The following is a 20,974-nucleotide window of genomic DNA, read 5'->3' as shown; positions in this document are numbered from 1 at the left end:
ATATGGGGCAGCATATGGGTGCATATTCTATGGAGCAGCATATGGGGGCATTTTCTATGGGGGACCATATGGGGGCATAATCTATGGGGCAGCATATAGGAATATAATCTATGGGGCAGCATATGGGGACATAATCTATGGAGCAGCATATGAGGGCATAATCTATGGAGCATCATATGGGTCATAATTTATGGAGCATTTTATGAGGGCATAATCTATGGAGCATCTTATTGGGGCATAATCTATGAAGCATCTTATGGGGGCATAATCTTTGGAGCATTTTAAGGGGCATAATCTATGGAGCATCTTATGGGGCATAATCTATGGAGCATTTTATGGAGCATCTTATGGGGGAATAATCTATGGAGCATCTTATGGGGCATAGTCTATGAAGCATCTTATGGGGCCATAAACTTTATGGAGCATTATATGGGGCATATTATTCTAAGGAGCATCTTATGGGGGCATTATTAACCTTTGTGCAGCGTTATATGGGGTGTATTTTGTATGGAGCATGTTATGAGGCCCATTATGAACGGTATGGAGCATTATATGGGGCTCCTGATTCAATATGGATATTCAAAAACATTTAACCTCCTGATGTCTCAATTCATTTTACTTTTATTGGTATCTAATTTTATTTTTGAAATTTACCAGTAGCTGCTGCATTTTCCACCCTAGGCTTATACGCGAGTCAATAAGTTTTCCCAGTTTTTTGTGGCAAAATTAGGGGGGTCGGCTTATACTCGGGTTAGCTTATACACAAGTATGTACGGTAAGTATAAATATAATGTACATAAGCCAACAACATCAGATTGTTTTACTGGTGTAGTTGATTAGTTAAAATGCATAGAGCAGTGAAATAAATTTCTATTCTAAGTTGGTTAATAAGCACTGATATAACGCAGTTTATTCTAATTATTAATCCCATTGTGGGACTCACGTGAGACTTTAAATCCTGAGACATACATATACATAAGAGCATTTTTAGAGCAGTAAAACATTGGTATTATTTTGCCTTATTGGTGTAATTGTGCTCTAAGATTATATGAACTAGCTGACATTTAACAATGTATTTTATATTCACTTTACTGCTCCTCTTCTAATGGATGTTTTTCTCATGTGTTCAAGAAACGTGAGGAACTTTCACTTCTTCAAGACGCACTGCTAAGTCGAGCAGTCATTCCCCCAGAAGAAAGCAGTGGTGAACAGCAGACACAGCAAGACATAGCAGAGGAGTTGGAGGCTTTGGCAGCAAATATTGATTATATTAACGACAGCATTCAGGAATGCCAAGCAATAATTGTTCAAATGGAGGAAACCAAAGTATGTCGGAAACACATTGAAATAGATAACTGTATTTTGTCCACCCATTTCATTGGCAACTTCTAGCAGATGTCAAACATTGTTTCAATTGTTTTAAGGGCTTTTCCATTTTCAGGAAACTAGACCACTAATACTTTAAAATGCCTAAAGTAACAAAAAGAGCAGGGGTTCACCCTCCCCGGGTCCTGCCAGGGCCTCTGGCACTGCTCAGGTTTTGGTGCCTATGGGGGTGACATCACAATGACAGCTGTACACATCTGCTCTGCAGTCAATCACTGTTCTCAGCAGCACTGCTGAGCTCAGTGATTGGTTATAGTGTTAATGCATGCTGTAGACGTGACATCAACATTGGAGCCAAAACACAGATATTGTGCGCGGGATAGATCCCAAGCATTATCTGGTACTGTGGTCTACCATTCAGGTCTGCCGCTGTAATTTCTGCTCAGCACAGACATCAGTCCCAGCATCTTGCTCAGGCTCATGGTATACGTTTGGTTACTGTTGGCTTTTCAGCCAAGTCTATGGTAATCAGCGATATGCAGGTGCAGCCTTGCGCTCTGGAGTCTAAGTCCAGAGATCACCTTACTGAGCATGTCCCTGATGTAGTGTCTTCTTATTGGTGGTCGGACGTTAGCTGCTCTGGTGATGTGGCAGCTCTAGATTGGCCCGCGGGCGATGTCTTGACTGACTGGGCATGAGTGTTTGGGGTGGAGCCTAGCATATAATAGGCTCTCAGTGGTGCATGCGGGCACGCTACTGTCATTTATGTTTTGGTGTGAGTGGGTGGTTACTCTACCACTCTGTCTGCAAGTTTGTGTGTGTCTGTCTATGCTCAAAGACTGTACACGTTGGCAGGCAGGTAGCACAAAGATGCGGTTTTGTACCCATGGCTCAACGCCTGAGTTTCTAGTCTGCTACATGCTTAGGGTGCCGGTCAAGCACAAGTTCTGTAGCGTCAAGACTGGGGTAAATAGCCACTTGGCTTAGCATCTGTTTCGTTCTTGTGTGCGGTTAGCACAGTTCAGTTAGAGAGCAAGCTCAACCTTATGCTTCCTCTCTGTGAAGGTAAAAGGGTATAGTAGTTAGCTTTCTTAGTGCAGTACCTCTCTGTGAAGTAACAGAGCTTGGTACTCAGTGTTCCTATCACACTGTGTGGCATTAACACAGTGTGTTTAAGGTAATGCTCGCTGTTTTGTTTCCGTCATTGTTCATACTAGCAGCAGGCAGGTTCATCTCTGCACGATGGACCCCGGGTTGCGATTGCACTTTATTTTATATTAGATGTGTGCCCAATGCTATCACATTGGAAGGGCAGTAACATCACGATGGGGGAAGCTTTGTGGAGCTGGGGGTGGCGGCCCACCCACTTCCGTGCATTCACAACCGGCAGGAAAGACGGTGTTTTGCGGCCTGTGCTGGAGATGGTGTGCGGCGCCACCTGAGGGTGGCCGCACCCAATCTCCAGCACAGGCCTTAAGCCGCGGTTTTTCCTGCCGGCTGTGACTGCACGGAGGTGGGTGGGCAGGCAGCGGCGGGATCCGGCACGTGTTGTCAGGCGGTGGGTCCTGGCAGGGGGTCCGGCGGCGGCATAGCTCTTATTACTCCCCCCTCATTACACCCCCTCATTACACCCTCTCATTATACCCCCTTAATTACACCCCTCTCGTTATACCCCCTTGGTACACCCCTTTCACAGCCTCGTGATTGCAGCGGCGGCCTGGATCTGAGCGGCATCTGGGATCCCAGCGGCGGTCGGGATCGCAGTGGCAGGCTGGATCCGAGCAGCATCACTTGGGTGTTCCAAAATGGCGGTCGGCATACTTCCGGTGTGGCGCATTGGATTGTGGGATTCGGGGACATCCAGACGGAAGTGGATGACGGACAATTTAAGGCAATTATATATAGATTTTATTTAGTGCAATCCGCCAACCCTAACACTGATCAATGTTGGAGAACTGGTGCTGGACCTTAGGAGGGTGTGTATCTGCTCTGTTTGTTATTTTAGTTATTAAAGGAAATCCGTCAGTAGGATCAATCCTCAAAAGCCATGTATATGGGCATGTAGGTCATGGAAGATGAATCAAAGGATTCCTCTATATCTGTAATTCCATAGTAATCCACATTTTCTTAATATTCTATCTTGAGTATAAATTATATATATGTGATGAATTAACACTTGTTATGTTATCAAGAGAAAAAAAACTGAGTACGGATGTAGATACTAGAGGGTCAATCTAAATTGAATTTGTATTTTTTTAAATAGTTGTAATCACATTGCATAATATTGTCACCCACATTATATCCTCTATAAAATACATCATCATCCAGAGATACTGACATATTATGGATCATCTATCAGGCAAATAGGACATTTTTATTTTATATAAAATCAAAATCTCAGTCTAAGTTAATTTCAGAAGCATAAAAATTGGAATCTCTAAATGATGATTCTATAAGATCGATACATAATAAATATTGCAGGAAAAAGAGGAAATGTTCCAGCTTCTGGTATAATTTTCAGAGTAATCTTTATTCCATCAAAAAACAATTAACCGTTTCATGACCCAGCATATTTTGACCTTAATGACCTGGCCATTTTTTGCAATTCTGAGCAGTGTCCCTTTATGAGGTAATAACTCAGGAACACTTCAACGCATCCTAGTGATTCTGAGACTGTTTTTTCGTGACATATTGGGCTTCATGTTAGTGGTATATTTAGGTCGACAATTTTTACGTTTATTTGTGAAAAAAAGGGAAATTAGGCGAAAATTTTGAAAATGTCGCAATTTTCAAATTTTGAAGTTTTATTCTGTTAACCCCTTTCCTAAATTAGACGTACTATTCCGTCCATGTGACCTGGGACCTAAGTCCCAAGGACGGAATAGTAAGTCTAGCGCGATCAGCTGCACTCACGGGGGGAGCGCAGCTGATCGCGGCCGGGTGTCAGCTGATTATCACAGCTGACACCCGGCACTATGTGTCAGGGGTGGTCATGGACCGCCCCCGACACGTTAACCCCTGGCACACTGCGATCAAACACGATCGCAGTGCACCAGGGGTTTAGGGAAGCATTGGGAGGGGGCTCCCTCTGTGCTTCCCTGAGACCCCCACAGCAGCGCGATGTGCAGCGCTGCTGCTGCGGGGGTCTCCTTCCCTGCAGGTCCCCGAATCCAAAATGGCGGCGGGGACCTTTGGGGGCCTGCAGGGAAGCGGCTTCCTTATGCCTGCAAAGCGCCGGCATGAGGAAGCCTGCAGCACTGCCTGTGACAGATCGCTGATCTGTCACAGCGATCTGTGATGTGACAGATCAGCGATCTGTCACATGACAGTTATGTCCCCCCTGGGACATTGTAATAAAGTTAAAAAAAAAAAATGTAAAAATAATTTATAAAAAATCGCTAAATAAATTAAAAAAAAATAAATTCCCTAATAAATTCATTTTTTGACAAAAAAAAACAAACAATAAAAGTACACATATTTGGTCCATAACGACCCACCCTATAAAACAGTCCCACTACTTAACCCCTTTATTGAACCCCTTAAAAATAAAAAACGAAACAAAAAATAAAGCTTTATCATCATACAGCCGAACAAAAAGTGCAATAGCGCGCGATCAAAAAGACGGATATAAATAAACGCGGTACCACTGAAAACGTCATCTTGTCCCACAAAAAACGAGCCGCCACATAGCATTATCAGCAAAAAAATAAAAAAGTTATAGTTCGCAGAATAAAGCGATGGAAAAATAATTATTTTTTATATAAAATTGTTTTCATTGCATAAAGCGCCAAAATATAAAAAAAGACATAAATGAGGTATCGCTGTAACCGTACTGACCCGAAGAATAAAACCGCTTTATCAATTTTACCGCACGCGGAACGGTGTAAACGCACCCCCTAAAAGAAATTCATGAAACGCTGGTTTTTGTTCATTCTGCATCCCAAAAATCGGAATAAAAAGCGATCAAAAAAAGCCTCGTGCCCGAAAATGGTACCAATAAAAACGTCAACTCGTCTCGCAAAAAATAAGACCTCACATGACTCGGTGGATCAAAATATGGAAAAATTATAGCTCTCAAAATGTGGTGATGCATAAACTATTTTTACAATAAAAAGCGTCTTTTAGCGTGCGACAGCTGCCAAAAATAAAAACCCGCCATAAATAGTAAATCAAACCCCCCCGTTATCACCCCCTTAGTTAGGGAAAAATAATAAAATAAAAAAAAATGTATTTATTTCCATTTTCCCATTAGGGCTAGGGTTAGGGCTGGGGGTGTGTTGGGGTTAGGGTTGGAGTTAGAATTGGGGGGTTTCCACTGTTTTGGCACATCAGGGGCTTTCCAAACGGGACATGGCTCTGATCTCAATTCCAGCCAAAAAAGTCAAATGGCGCTGCTTCCCTTCCGAGCTCTGCCATGCGCCCAAATAGTGGTTTACCCCCATATATGGTGTATCAGCGTACTCAGGACAAATTGCACAATAACTTTTGGAGTCCTGTTACTCTTGGGAAGATAACAATTGGGGGTGAAAAGATCATTTTTGTGGAAAAAAATATGATTTTTTAATCGTACGGCTGTACGTTATAAACTTCTGTGAAGCCCTTGGGGGTTAAAAGTGCTCACCACATATCTAGATAAGTTCCTTTGGGGGGTATAGTTTCCAAAGTGGGGTCACTTGTGGGGGTTTCCACTGTTTAGGCACATCAGGAGCTCTCCAAACTTGACATGGCATCCGATCTGAATTCCAGCCAATTTTGCAGTGAAAAAGTCAAACGGCGCTCCTTCCCTTCTGAGCTCTGCCATGCGCCCAAACAGTGGTTCCCCCCACATATCAGGTATCGGCGTACTCAGGACAAATTGCATAATAACTTTTCCAGTCCAATTTCTCCTGTTACCCTTGGTAAAATAAAAAAAATTGAACCTGAAGTAATTTTTTTGTGAAAAAAAAGTTAAATGTTCATTTTTTTAAACATTCAAAAAATTCCTGTGAAGCACCTGAAGGGTTAATAAACTTCTTGAATCTGGTTTTAAGTACCTTGAGGAGTGCAGTTTTTAGAATGGTGTCACTTTTGGGTATTTTCTATCATATAGATCCCTTAAAGTGACTTCAAATGTGATGTAGTCCCTAAAAATACCGTATTTTCCGCTTTGTAAGACGCACCTTTTTCCCCCCAAAATTGAGGGGAAAAAGGGGGTGCATCTTACAAAGAGGATATACCTTTGCGCTGCCGCTGAGGGTACTTGCCGTGGCACTCTGTGCCCTGATGCTGCCGCTGCGCTGTCTGCCGTTTCTTACCGCCACCACCGTGCTCCTGTCCCCCAGTAGTTTCTTCAGCACTGAAATCTCATCTCCCGAGATTTCAGTGCCGAGATGTCCATCTGCGCATGCGCGGCGGCCATTTTCCAGGAAGAAAGACACAGGAAAACAGGCATGGAGCGGCAGAGACCCCCCACGCTGAACGGGACAGAGCGCGGCAAACACCGGGGGACAGGAGCGCGGTGGTGGCGGTAAGAACCGAGGGACAGAGTGTGGCGGTGGTGGCAAGCACTGGGGGACAGAGTGCAGCAGTGGTGGCAAGCAGGCATCGGGGGACAGAGAATGGCGGTGGTGGCAAGCATCAGGGGACAGAGGGCGGCAGCAGTATCAGACACCGGCAGCGGCACGTTGCACATCAAATCACCCCCTCATCCCAGCAGCAATGTACCACTCCGGCCTCCTCCATCACCACCCCTGGTAAGCAATAAGACGCATGGATTATAGGATGCACCACCATTTTATTAAAAAAAAGTTTTTTTTCCTATTTTTCTCCTCAAAATTTGGGGTGCGTCTTATAATCCGGAGCGTCTTATAAAGCGAAAAATACGGTAAAATGGTGTTGTAAAAAAGAGAAATCGCTGGTCAACTTTAACCCTTATAACTTCCTAGCAAAAAAATTTTTAGTTCTAAAATTGTGCTGATGTAAAATAAACATGTGGGAAATGTTACTTATTAAGTTTTTTGTGTGCCATATCTCTGTGATTTAAGTGCATAAAAATTCTTGAAAAATTGCAAAATTTTCAAAATTTTCACCAAATTTTCGTTTTTTTCACAAATAAATGCAAGTTATTTGAATGAAATTTTACCACTAACATGAAGTACAATATGTCACGAGAAAACAAAATTGTCCCGGGCATAAACATGCAAACCACCCTTGGGAGTAAAGGGGTTAAACCAGAGAGTTATGTTGCACAAACTAGTTAATAAATAACATTTCCCACATGTCTACTTTACATCAGCACAATTTTGGAAACAAAATTTTTTTTTTTAAGTTATAAGGGTTAAAAGTTGACCAGCAATTTCTCATTTTTACAACAAAATTTACAAAACCATTTTTTTAGGGACCACATTTGAAGTTACTTTGAGGGGTCTATATGGCAGAAAATACCAAAAAGTGACACCATTCTAAAAGCTGCATCCCTCAAGCTACTCAAAACTACATTGAAGAAGATTATTAACCCTTCAGGTGCTTCACAGGGACTAAAGCAACATGGAAGGAAAAAATGGACATTTTAATTTTTCCAGCAAAAATTTTCTTTTAGCCTAAGTTTTTTCATTTTCACATAAGCCACAGGGTAAAATGGATCCTAAAATTTGTTGGGCAATTTCTCCTGAGTACACCGATACCTCACATGTGGTCATAAACCACTGTTTGGGCGCATGGCAGGGCTCAGAAGGGAAGGAGCACCATTTGACTTTTTGAATGGAAAATATGCTGGAATATTTAGCGTTGCCATGTCGCATTTGGAGAGTCCCTGTGTGCCTAAACATTGAAGCTCCCCCACAAGTGACCCCATTTTGGAAACTAGACCCTCCAAGGACCTTACCTAGATGCATAGTGAGCACTAGAGTTGAGCGACTTTTGTTTTTTTATGGTCGAGTTTCGTTACGTGAAACCCGACTTTTCCCAAAGTCGGGTCGAGCAAGATCGGCCGATTATAGGGAAAAGTCGGGGTCGTCCCGAAACACGAAACCCAATGTAAGTCAATGGGGAATAAAAGTTGGCAGTGAGAGGAGGACAGGAAACACACCTACAGTGCTCATTTGAATGCCAAAAGCATCAATTCTTCTTACTTAAGCTGGTCAACCTTAATTAACTTCATAATACAAGTTACGCACTGAAAAATGGGGGTTATTTGGCTAAAGTTGTGGGGGGGTAGGGCTGTCTCCAGGTTTTCATGTGCCCTGGGTGAAAGAGCGCCCCTTTAACACATAATACCACAACTCATCATGCTCTGATACGGCAGAGAAATAGCGGTATAGTACAATGAAAAATACTTCACTTTTTACATCTCATGACGAGGCCCATCTATTTCTCCATACAGAATCATTGGTCCCATATAATGTTTGAAACAGTATATGATGAGCTCCACATAATGCTACAGTATATGATGGTCCCCATGGATGAAGCTCCACTGTCTTATGGGCCCAAATAATGCTCCAAACATAATGGGCCCCATTTCTAATGCTCTAGTGTATAATGGGCCCTGTAAATGCTGCTCCAGTGTCTGATGTCCACCTTTGGAATGTTCCAGTGTATGGTGGGCCCCATCTATCATTCTCCAGAGTATAGTGCTCCCCGAAAATTGCTGTCCCAACATTGAAAACAATCAAATAAGTCTCCTCGCTAGGGAATCCCTGTACTAGTCTGGACTCCTCGTCGTCCCCATCTTCCATCTCACTACACAGTATTTCAACCTTGCAAGTGCTGTGATCCTGAGCAAGCAGGGGGGGCCCACTCTTTGGCGACGGCACTGGCACAGAGCCCCTGATAGTACGGTGGTGTGTCTGATGGCGGGTGGGCCGAACCTGCACTTTCATCTGCAGCTTCCTCTTTGTCACCGTGTAAGATGGAACTGTATATGGGAAGGGTGACCTGAGTTTCATCAGGGTCAGATTCAGGCCGGGTAGCGTGCGAGGGGAATGTAGTGGTCTGGGTCAATGTACCAGCAGATTCATCGAGCAGTGGCTGGGCATCAGTGCACTTGTGTCGCCCCCAGGAGTACGGTCGCCACAGTGGTATTACCTTCCTCCTAGGGAGTGTGATGTCATGCTTGGGAGCAACGAAGGATCTCTCTAGCAGGTTAACTGATTGGGCGGCGTTATTCCCACGAGTCATGACCCTCCAAACAGCGTTCATGAAGGCAAAGTGTTTGTTTTACGTGGGCAGTATGGTTGCAAAGCTGAACCTTAAAGGAATGTCCAGAAGGGCACCACCAGGAGTGGAGCCTACGGCGTAATTTGACTCAACACGGGCAACCTCAACCATGCCAGCTACAGAACAGATGCACACATTGCAAGCTTAATTCCGTTAACGAACGAGACTCCGTCATGCCCCGCGGTCCGAGTCCGGCTTACTAGAGGGACACGTGAGGCTCTGGCACATGAGATTGGCCAATAACTGGTGTCTCATGCCCTTACATGTCCGTGGCTGCATGTGCGCTACGCTGAAAAGGCCAGCGTTTGTCGCTTACAGGTGCAGATAACCCGCTGAACAACGTTAGTGATGGGGATCACTGATTACAATTATTACTCGCGAACGATGATTTCCCAGTAAGTGCAGGTCAACCGCAGTTCCGGAATTAGGCCTAACCATCATTCCTGAAAAAAATGAAAAACTTACGTGTGCAAACCACAGGTGCTGTAGCTTGCTTAACAGCTCGCCAGCCGTTGTCACGCCCAGTATGGGTTACACGTGATTGCACAAAGGAGAGAAAGGGTACCGTATCCCCGGATAACATGTATGGATAGCGTACACATTCAAAAGACATGTCTATACATCAGGAGGCAGGCTCAGACGGTGTTAGGCCCAGTATGGCTTGCACGTGATTGCACAAAGGTGAGAAAGGGTACCGTATCCCCGGATAACATGTATGGATAGCGTACACATTCAAAAGATATGTCTATACATCAGGAGGCAGGCTCAGACGGTGTAAGGCCCAGTATGGCTTGCAAGTGATTGCACAAAGGTGAGAAAGGGTACCATATCCCCGGATAACATGTATGGATAGCGTACACATTCAAAAGATATGTCTATACATCAGGAGGCAGGCTCAGACGGTGTAAGGCCCAGTATGGCTTGCAAGAGATTGCACAAAGGAGAGAAAGGGTACCGTATCCCTGGATAACATGTATGGATAGCGTACACATTCAAAAGATATGTCTATACATCAGGAGGCAGGCTCAGACGGTGTTAGGCCCAGTATGGCTTGCAAGTGATTGCACAAAGGTGAGAAAGGGTACCATATCCCCGGATAACATGTATGGATAGCGTACACATTCAAAAGATATGTCTATACATCAGGAGGCAGGCTCAGACGGTGTCAGGCACAGTATGGATTTGACAGCCCAGACTACACAGCGGAGGAGCAGGGAGAGGTAAAGATTGCAAATGCTGGGGCCCTGCCCAAGCAAGGGGGGCCCACTCGTGGGCGTCGGTACTGGCACTGGGCCCCTCATAGTACGGCGGTGTGTCTGACGGCGGGTGTGCACCACCACCGTCAGAGACACTTGATTGCACTATGAGGGACCCTGTGTCAGTGCCCGCGCCCAAGAGTCGGCCTACCCACCTGTCCAGGGCAACGGCCCTCGCACGGTGTCGTGCGCTAGGTGGTGACCCCGGCCATGGGGGGGGAGGCAGCACAGTTAGGGAGTTTTAGAAAGTGGCATATGTTGATGTTGGACATTCAGCTGATGCAAAAGGCGAAATAGGTCAAGTCCCAGGAAGAGGTGGACCAAAGCAAGCCATTTTTCTGTCACCCTATGTGTCATCAGGGGAAGGTGGGATAAAATCCTTGGAAACCCATGCATGGTTCATTTTAATGAAGGTTAGATCATCCACATTTTGGGTTGACAGACGGGTCCTTTTTTCTGTCAGGATTGATCCAGCTGCACTGAAGACTCTTTCCGATAGCACACTTGCAGCTGGGCAAGCGAGCTCCTGTAAGGCATATTGTGCCAATTCAGGCCAGGTGTCCAGTTTAGCAGCCCAATAGTCAAAGGGGAATGACCTGTGTGGGAGAACATCGATATGGGAGGAAAAGTAGTTTGTAACCATAGTTGACAACTGCTGTCTCCTGTCACTTTCCATCGATGCTGTATTACCAGTTGTGTGAGCGGTACTTGAAAAATCAGTTCACAACATTGTCATGAAACCCCTGTCTCCAACGCCACTTCTGCTGTGTGCACCATGAACACCTCTGCCAAGCTGCCCCCGGCCCGTACGGCTCGTGTGAGAACCATCACCGCTGCTGTGTGCTGGGAATGCCTCAAGCAACCGATTTACCAGAGTTGCTTGTTTATTAGCCAATATTAGGTCAAGGTTCTCCTGTGGCATGATGTTTTGTAATTTGCCTTTATAGCGTGGATCCAGGATGCTGGCCAACCAGTAGTCGTCATCGTTCATCATTTTGGCAATGCGGGGGTCCCTTTTTAGGATCCGCAAGGCATAATCTGACATGTGGGCCAATGTTCCCGGTGTCAATGATGCACTGCGAGTGCTAGTTGGAGGAGCACTTTCTGGCAAATCCACATCCCTCCAGTCACGCACAAACCCTGTACCAGACCTTGCCACGCCAACATTTTCACTTGCCCCACGAGATGCATCCTCCTCCCCTAAGTAATCATCCCCATCATCATCATCCTCCTCCTCTTCTTCCTCCAACTCGTCCAGGAGAGGTCCCTGAGCAGACAATGGCTGAATGTCATCAAGGATTCCCTCCACCTCTTCCTCCTCGTCAACATTGGCTGCAGACGCCTGCTCCTTAAGGTGCGTCAAAGTTTGCATGAGCAGACGCATAAGTGGGATGCTCATGCTTAGGATGGTGTCATCTGCGCTTACCAGCCGTGTGCATTCCTCAAAACACTGAAGGACTTTACAGAGGTCTTTCAGCTTCGACCACTGCACACCTGTCAACTCCATGTCTGCTCTCAAAGTGCCTGGCCGTGTATCCTCCCACAAATGCATTATGGCCTGCCTCTGCTCGCACAGCCGCTCCACCATGTGCAGGGTGGAGTTCCACCTTGTTGCAATGTCGATAATGAGGCGGTGGTTGGGAAGGTGGAGCAATCGCTGCAGCTTCTGCATACGAACGGAGTGTACAGGCGACCGGCGGATGTGCGCGCACAGTCTTCGCACCTTATGGAGCAGGGCTGTTAACTCCGGAAAATTTTTGAGGAAGCACTGCACCACCAGGTTCAAGGTGTGAGCCAAGCAAGGTATGTGGCTGAGTTTTGAAAGGGCTATGGCTGCCACAAAATTACAGCCGTTATCACTAACTACCTTGCCTGCCTCAAGATGTACACTGCCCAGCCATGACTCAGTTTGTCGCTTCAAGTACTCGGCCAGCACCTCGGCGGTGTGTCTGTCGCCCAAACACATCATCTGCAACACAGCCTGCTGATGCTTTCCACTAGCTGCTCGATAGGGGGACACCTCGTGTGCAACAGTGGCAGCTGCAGATGGAGTGCTCGTACGACTGCGCTCTGTGGACGAGCTTTCGCTTCTGGAGGAGGAGGAGAAGGAGGAGGGTGGAACGCCTACAGCCAACTGTTTCCTATACCGTGGGCTAGGCAGCACTGTCCCACCACCGCTGTCCCCTGTGGACCCTGCATCCACCACATTAACCCAGTGTGCAGTGATGGACACGTAACGGCCCTGGCCATGTCGACTGGACCATGCATCAGTTGTGAGGTGCATCTTTCCACTCACTGACTGCTTGAGTGCATGGACAATGCGGTCTTTCACATGATGGTGGAGGGCTGGGATGGCTTTGCGAGAGAAGAAGTGGCGACTGGGTGTCATGTCGGACGCTGTTCACACCACAGCGTCCGGCAGGCAGCGGTAGTTCCATCTCCGTCCACTATAGCCTCAGTGGCGCCGGCTTGATTTTACTCAGGTTATCTGGGGTTAATCTAGCTGGAAATCAGGTGGGATGTTTGGTCACGCCCACGGCCTTTAAATAGTCGTGCTGGCCTGTGGGCGTCGCCGATTATAGCTTGTGTTTCGTGCCAAGTGGTTCCGGTCTGGAGAGGAGGTGTTGGAGAGAGAAATTCATATCTGGTGTCGTATGATCCGTTGTTACCTTTTCGCCTTCCTATATTTGTGCTTTGTTTTGCCCTGTTCACATTATAGTATTGTCCTGTGTGTATGCGGCGCGGTGTGGTTTGAGTTCTCCCTGTCTGTCATTACTGTGTGGGCTTTGGTGGTTTTACAACTCACTGGGTGGAGGGTGGAGGGTTCAGCTTAGGGCTGAGCAGGAGATAAGGAGAGGCTGGAGGCTCAGGCATTTGCACCTTTAGCAAAAACCCTGGGTTGAGGGTCAGACAGGGTTTTCCCTAGTTTGAGGGACTCCGCAGGGGCCCGGGTTTGTCAGCCTCCTTTGACTTAAGCCCCGCATAACATTATAATCGGCCCAACATTTTTCCATGGATTCCATGACTTCCATAAACCGCCAGTTGGCGGCGCTGTCCGTACAGGTCACCGAGTTGAAGGGGGCAGTTCAGCAGCAGGGCCTGGTTGTAGCTAATGTGCAAGCGGCTTCTGCAGGTGCAGGTGCAGAGCCTAAGATTCCGCTGCCTGAACGATTTTCTGGGGAACGCAGCAAATTTGTCATCTTTCGGGAGGCCTGCAAGTTATACTTCCACATGCGCCCGGTCTCCTCAGGAAATGAGGCTCAGCGGGTGGGTCTGGTGTTATCTTTACTGAGTGGGGACCCCCAAGCATGGGCGTTTTCCTTACCAGCCGACTCTGCTACGTTTCATTCGGTTGAGAATGTTTTTTCAGCACTCGGGCTCATTTATGATGACCCCGACAGATTGGCTTTGGCGGAATCTAAAATCCGCGCCCTCCGTCAGGGGGAATGTATGGCGGAAGACTATTGTTCAGAATTTCGCCGTTGGGCAGTAGACACACAGTGGAACGACCCTGCGCTGAGGAGTCAGTTTATTCATGGGGTCTCAGAAAGAGTTAAACAGGCCCTCCTGATGTATGAGACTCCGGCATCGTTGGAGTCTGCCATGAGTTTGGTTATTCGTATTGATCGCCGTTTGCGTCAAGGGGCGCAGGAGACGCTGCCTCTGGGGGAAAGCAGGGGTGCCAGTGTGGTTGCTGCAGGTGACCCCACGGAACCTATGCAAATCGCGGGGGTATCGCATGTGCAGCGCCGCGTTCCTGGGTTCAGGAAGCATGGAGCATGTTTTTACTGTGGTAAAAGAGATCATTATGTAAATGCTTGTCCTGTGCTACCAAAGAAAGTCGCACCGGCGGAAAACTGGTAAGCTCAGAGGGTATGGAGGAGGCCCAACTGAGCGTATGCATATCCTCCATGATGGTATCTCAATGTATGCTCCCTGCCAGGGTTATTATTGCGGGCAGAGAGCTACCAATATCAGTGTTTGTGGATAGCGGTTCAGCCACCAATCTCATGGATGAGGAGTTTGCACGCATGGCAGGTTTCAAGATCGAAAAACTCCCTCATCCTATTCGCGTGGTTACCATTAATGCCGCTCCCCTCCCACAGGGGGAGATTACTGAGTTTGTAGCTGAGGTTAAACTCCACATTGGGGTCCTACATTCTGAGTGGGTTACTTGTAAGGTACTCAATAATCTCCCAGCACAAATAGTCCTGGGTTTCCCATGGTTGTCTAAGCACAACCCGGTGATTGACTGGAGAACCCAGGACATAGTCCAGTGGAGCAGTTTCTGCCAGGAAAATTGCTTGGCCACATGTGTGTCCGCCGTGAAGTCCAGCCTTCCGGAGGCATTGCTGGATTTTGCGGACGTATTCTCTGAGAGGGGTTGCTCAGAACTACCTCCACATCGAGCCTATGACTGTCAGATTAGGTTAAAACCCGGGGCTAAATTGCCAAAGGCGAGGATGTTTAGTATTTCAGGTCCGGAGAGACAAGCTCTTAAGGATTACATTGCGGAGAGTTTAAGTAAAGGGCACATCCGGCCTTCATCCTCACCTGTAGCAGCGGGGTTTTTCTTCATTAAGAAAAAAGATGGGGGGTTACGCCCGTGTCTGGATTTCTGGGAGTTAAACCAGATTACGGTCCGTGATCCCTACCCGATGCCTCTGATCCCTGATTTGTTCAACCAGGTGGCGGGTGCGAAGTGGTTTTCCAAACTTGACCTCAGGGGGCATATAACCTCATAAGGGTCCATCACGGGGATGAGTGGAAGACGGCATTTAATACCCCTGAGGGTAATTTTGAAAGCCTAGTTATGCCATTTGGGTTGACAACCGCGCCGGCTGTGTTCCAACATTTCATAAATGATGTATTTGCTCATGTGCTGGGGAAATTTGTGATTGTGTACCTGGATGATATCCTCATTTATTCGAGCGACCAGGACACTCGTTTAGAGCATGTCAGGCAGGTGTTACAGCTGCTCCGTGAGAATAAGCTCTATGCTAAGCTCGAAAAATGCATGTTTTTTGTTCAAGAGTTGCCTTTTTTGGGATATATTGTGTCCGCCGCAGGGTTTAAAATGGATGCTGCGAAGGTGCAAGCGGTGCTGCGATGGGAACGGCCTGGTAATCTAAAAGCGCTCCAGCGGTTCCTTGGGTTTGCTAACTATTATAGGAAGTTTATTAAGAATTTCTCTACTATAGTCAAACCGCTCACGGACATGACGAAAAAAGGTACCAATCTCGCTATCTGGTCTGAGGATGCGGTGCGGGCATTTGAGCTTCTGAAGAACCGTTTTGCTTCAGCCCCCATTCTGGTGCAACTGGACGTATCTAAACCTTTTACGGTGGAGGTCGATGCGTCTGAGGTGGGAGTGGGGGCAGTACTGTCACAGGGCTCGTCCTTGAGCAATTTGCGTCCATGCGCCTACTTCTCCAAGAAACTGTCGCCGGCCGAACGGAATTACGACATCGGCAACAGGGAGTAGTTGGCCATCAAATTGGCTTTTGAGGAATGGCGACACTTCTTGGAGGGGGCGGCCCACCAGGTCACAGTCATCACCGACCATAAAAACCTGCTCTATCTGGAGTCGGCCAAGCGTCTGTCTCCCAGGCAGGCTCGCTGGGCATTGTTTTTTACACGTTTTAACTTTCTGGTGACTTACCGTCCTGGGGCGAAAAACACCAAGGCGGATGCCTTGTCCAGGTGTTTTCCGGGGGGAGAACCTCGGGAAGATCCGGTACCCATCCTCCAGGAAGGTGTAGTGGTTTCGGCTCTCACGACTGAGGTAGAGGCGGAGATTGCCGAGGCCCAGGAGGAGGTACCACCAGGACTTCCCGCTAATAAGTCGTTCGTACCCCTTCATCTTCGTCTTAAGGTGTTGGGGGAACACCACGACTCGGTCCTGGCCGGTCATCCAGGGGTTAGGGGCACCTTGGAACTGGTATCGCGCCGCTTCTGGTGGCCAAAAATCCGTCAGGACGTGGTTTCGTACGTGACAGCTTGCATCACGTGCGCCAGGGCCAAGTCGCCCAGAACCCGTCCTGCTGGCACTCTACAGCCGCTGGGGATACCTAGTAGGCCATGGACAGAAATCTCCATGGACTTTATCACAGATTTGCCTGCCTCGGCGGGGAACACGGTCATCCTGGTGGTGGTTGATCGATTTTCGAAGATGGCGCATTTTGTGTCGTTGCCTTCCTTGCCCAACGCGAAGACGTTGGCTCAGGTCTTTGTGCAGGAGGTGGTCAGACTGCACGGAGTTCCGTCGGACATAGTGTCTGATAGGGGTACTCAGTTTGTGGCGAAGTTTTGGAAAGCTTTTTGCTCACAATTGGGGATCAAGTTGTCTCATTCGTCGGCGTTTCATCCGCAGTCAAATGGTCAAACTGAGCGCATGAACCAAAATCTGGAGCAGTATTTGCGATGTTTTGTGTCTGACAACCAAGAGGAGTGGTCGACGTTCCTTCCCTTGGCCGAGTTCGCATTAAATAATCACCGCCAAGAATCATCGGGAGAGTCTCTGTTCTTTTGTGTTTATGGGCACCATCCTCAATTTTGTACCTTGCGTCAGGGAGTCTCTGGGGGCGTCCCAGAGGAGGACCGGTTAGGAGTTCAACTATCATCGGTCTGGAGGAGTGTGAAACAGCGATTGCTGAGCATGAGTGCAAGATACAAACGTGTGGCTGACTCTAGACGCGTGCCAGGTCCGGACCTGTGTGTGGGTGATTGGGTGTGGTTAGCTACTAAAAACATAAAATTCAAAATTCCATCATTGAAATTGGGTCCAAGATTTATTGGCCCTTTTAAGATTGCTGCCATCATTAACCCGGTCGCTTATCGGTTGGAGCTTCCTGCGGTATACAAGATACACAACGTGTTTCACAGGTCTTTATTGAAAAAGGTGGTAGGCTCTGTGGACACGACGCCGATGCCACCTCCAGTCATGGTGGATGGCGATTTAGAGTTTGAAGTCTCCAAGGTGGTGGACTCTCGAGTACTGCGCCGTACTCTTCAGTATTTGGTGCACTGGCGGGGGTATGGTCCGGAGGAGAGGTCTTGGGTACCAGCCTCGGACATACACACGGATCGACTGGTCAGTTCCTTTCACCGCCGCCATCCGGACAAGCCGGGTCCTATGAGTCTTGAGGGCCCTGGGGTCCCTCGTAGAAGACGGGGTACTGTCATGTCGGACGCTGTTCACACCACAGCGTCCGGCAGGCAGCGGTAGTTCCATCTCCGTCCACTATAGCCTCAGTGGCGCCGGCTTGATTTTACTCAGGTTATCTGGGGTTAATCTAGCTGGAAATCAGGTGGGATGTTTGGTCACGCCCACGGTCTTTAAATAGTCGTGCTGGCCTGTGGGCGTCGCCGATTATAGCTTGTGTTTTGTGCCAAGTGGTTCCGGTCTGGAGAGGAGGTGTTGGAGAGAGAAATTCATATCTGGTGTCGTATGATCCGTTGTTACCTTTTCGCCTTCCTATATTTGTGCTTTGTTTTGCCCTGTTCACATTATAGTATTGTCCTGTGTGTATGCGGCGCGGTGTGGTTTGAGTTCTCCCTGTCTGTCAATACTGTGTGGGCTTTGGTGGTTTTACAACTCACTGGGTGGAGGGTGGAGGGTTCAGCTTAGGGCTGAGCAGGAGATAAGGAGAGGCTGGAGGCTCAGGCATTTGCACCTTTAGCAAAAACCCTGGGTTGAGGGTCAGACAGGGTTTTCCCTAGTTTGAGGGACTCCGCAGGGGCCCGGGTTTGTCAGCCTCCTTTGACCTAAGCCCCGCATAACACTGGGTAGGTCATAGCGTGGTACTGCATAGGCCATGAGTTCGCGGAAAGCTGCGCTTTCCACCAACCGATAGGGCATCATCTCAAACGAGATTAGTTTGGCAATGTGGGCGTTCAAACCCAGTGTACGCGGATGAGAGACTGAGTACTTTCTTGACCTACTCATAGTGTCTGGGAGGGTGAGCTGGACTTGAGAGCTGCATATGGTGGAAGTAGCGGTGGACAGGGCGGACTGAGAGAGGGTTGATGATGGTGATGGAGTTGGTGTTCTTTCTGATGGCCTAGATTCAGTATTTCGTTGATATAACAGTGGGATTCCCTGACTGCTGTGGCCTTGCAACGACACCTCAACATTTGCTGCTGTGCTAACCGGTGGGCTTACAGTGGGGGAAACAATGTAGCGTTGCTGACTACCTTCTTTGTGATCAGTTGCACATGTGGCACTTGAGGTTTGGTGTGTCCACGCTTGCAAGTGCATGCTGGTTAAATGTCTAAGCATGCAACTGGTATTCAAATTTTTCAGATTTTTCCCTCGGCTAAAGGTCTTCGCGCACTTCTTACAGATAACCTTGGCCTGATCATGAGGATTTTGTTCAAAAAAGTGCCACACTGCACTCTTCCTACTTTGGCAGACATTTTGCGGCCTAGCACGCTGTGATGTTTTGACCCTCTGGACAAGCTGTCCAGCAACTCTTTTGATTTTTGGAACCTGTCTTTGGAGTGCTCCGGGCCTGCCAGATAACAGCTGTTGCGATGTTGATGTCTGCTGTGGATGCTCCTCATCTGAGCTATTGGAAGCAGCACCCTCTTCCCCCAATGGATGCCAATCTGGGTCAACAACTGGGTCATCCATCACCTCCTCTTCAATGTCATGTGCACCTTCCTCTGTGTCACCGTGTATGGTGGTATAGTGTGCGGGAAGGGGCACCTGAGTCTCATCAGGGTCAGAATCTGGCTCTGTACACTGCGAGGACAATGTAGTGCTCTGAGTGAATGTACCAGCAGAATCATCTATCAGCGGCTGTGCATCAGTGCACTCCATGTCAGATTCATCTTGGCCTGGGTAATTCACCATTTGACTTGATAATCCAGGAATGGTATGTGAAAACAGCTCCATGGAGTAATCAGTAGTATGGCCTGCGTCATCCTTCAATCTTGGTTGTGGTGAAGGACACAAGGAAAGGTGTGGTTCATGAACATGAGCCTCCAATGACGACTCAGTGCTTTTACTTTTTACAACTTCAGAAGAGGAGGCGATAGAGCTGGAGGCTGAGTCAGCAATGTAAGACAAAACTTTTCCCTGATGCTCTGGCGTTAAAAGCGGTTTGCCAACTCCTAGAAAACTAAGCCTTCGAAGCCTTATGGAGCCAGACGATGACGCAGGCTCAACACCTCCTGCATTCGGTCCTATTTTGCTTTTGCCACTACCATCAGATCCACCACCAACACCATCATTACCAGCTGCCAACCCCCGTCCAATTCCACGGCCTCTTCCACCAGCCTTCCTCATTTTTGGTAGAAATGTAGACAAAATCCTACAAACTATATAGTAATGTAAAACAAGGTACAAGGTGTCTATAGGACAGGGGAGATTTAGATTTTCTGCAGACACTTGTGGACACTGGACACTTGGATTGTGTGAGGCCCACTGAATATCACAGCGCTATGTCACAGGCTCGATGGCACAGGTGTGAAAAAAGTGACTACAGGATAAGGGAGATTTTGAATTTCTGGGAGATTTTGAATTTCTGCAGACACTTGTGGACACTGGACACTTGGATTGTGTGAGGCCCACTGAATATCACAGTGCTATGTCACAGGCTCGATGGCACAGGTGTGAAAAAAGTGACTACAGGATAAGGGAGATTTTGAATTTCTGCAGAGACTTGTGGACACTGGACACTTGGATTGTGTGAGGCCCACTGAATATCACAGTGCTATGTCACAGGCTCGATGGCACAGGTGTGAAAAAAGTGACTACAGGATAAGGGAGATTTTGAATTTCTGGGAGATTTTGAATTTCTGCAGACACTTGTGGACACTGGACACTTGGATTGTGTGAGGCCCACTGAATATCACAGCGCTATGTCACAGGCTCAATGGCACAGGTGTGAAAAAAGTGACTACAGGATAAGGGAGATTTTAAATTTCTGCAGACACTTGTGGACACTGGACACTTGGATTGTGTGAGGCCCACTGAATATCACAGCGCTATGTCACAGGCTCGATGGCACAGGTGTGAAAAAAGTGACTACAGGATAAGGGAGATTTTGAATTTCTGCAGACACTTGTGGACACTGGACACTTTTGGATTGTGTGAGGCCCAATGAATATCAGAGCGCTATGTCACAGGCTCGATGCAGCAGGTGTGAAAAAAGAGACTACAGGATAAGGGAGATTTTGAATTTCTGCAGACA

The 20,974-nt window shown here is 47.5% G+C and overlaps 1 protein-coding gene across 2 annotated transcripts in view; it reads left to right on the top strand.

Annotated features, from left to right (window-relative positions):
* Positions 1-20,974, top strand: part of KIF21B (kinesin family member 21B) — a 461,259-nt gene that overhangs the window by 262,106 nt on the left and 178,179 nt on the right. For both annotated transcript variants that reach the window (XM_073561060.1, XM_073561059.1), the window contains exon 20: positions 1,132-1,326. In XM_073561060.1, coding sequence (XP_073417161.1) covers positions 1,132-1,326 — 195 coding nt within the window. The remainder of the gene's footprint in view (positions 1-1,131; positions 1,327-20,974) is intronic.

The sequence above is a fragment of the Dendrobates tinctorius genome, unplaced genomic scaffold (assembly GCF_039654945.1).
Source record: "Dendrobates tinctorius isolate UK_male_01 unplaced genomic scaffold, ASM3965494v1 ptg000312l, whole genome shotgun sequence".
NCBI lineage: Eukaryota > Metazoa > Chordata > Amphibia > Anura > Dendrobatidae > Dendrobates > Dendrobates tinctorius.
The sequence above is the reverse complement of the archived record's forward strand: the minus strand, read 5'-3'. Positions and strand labels throughout refer to the sequence as shown.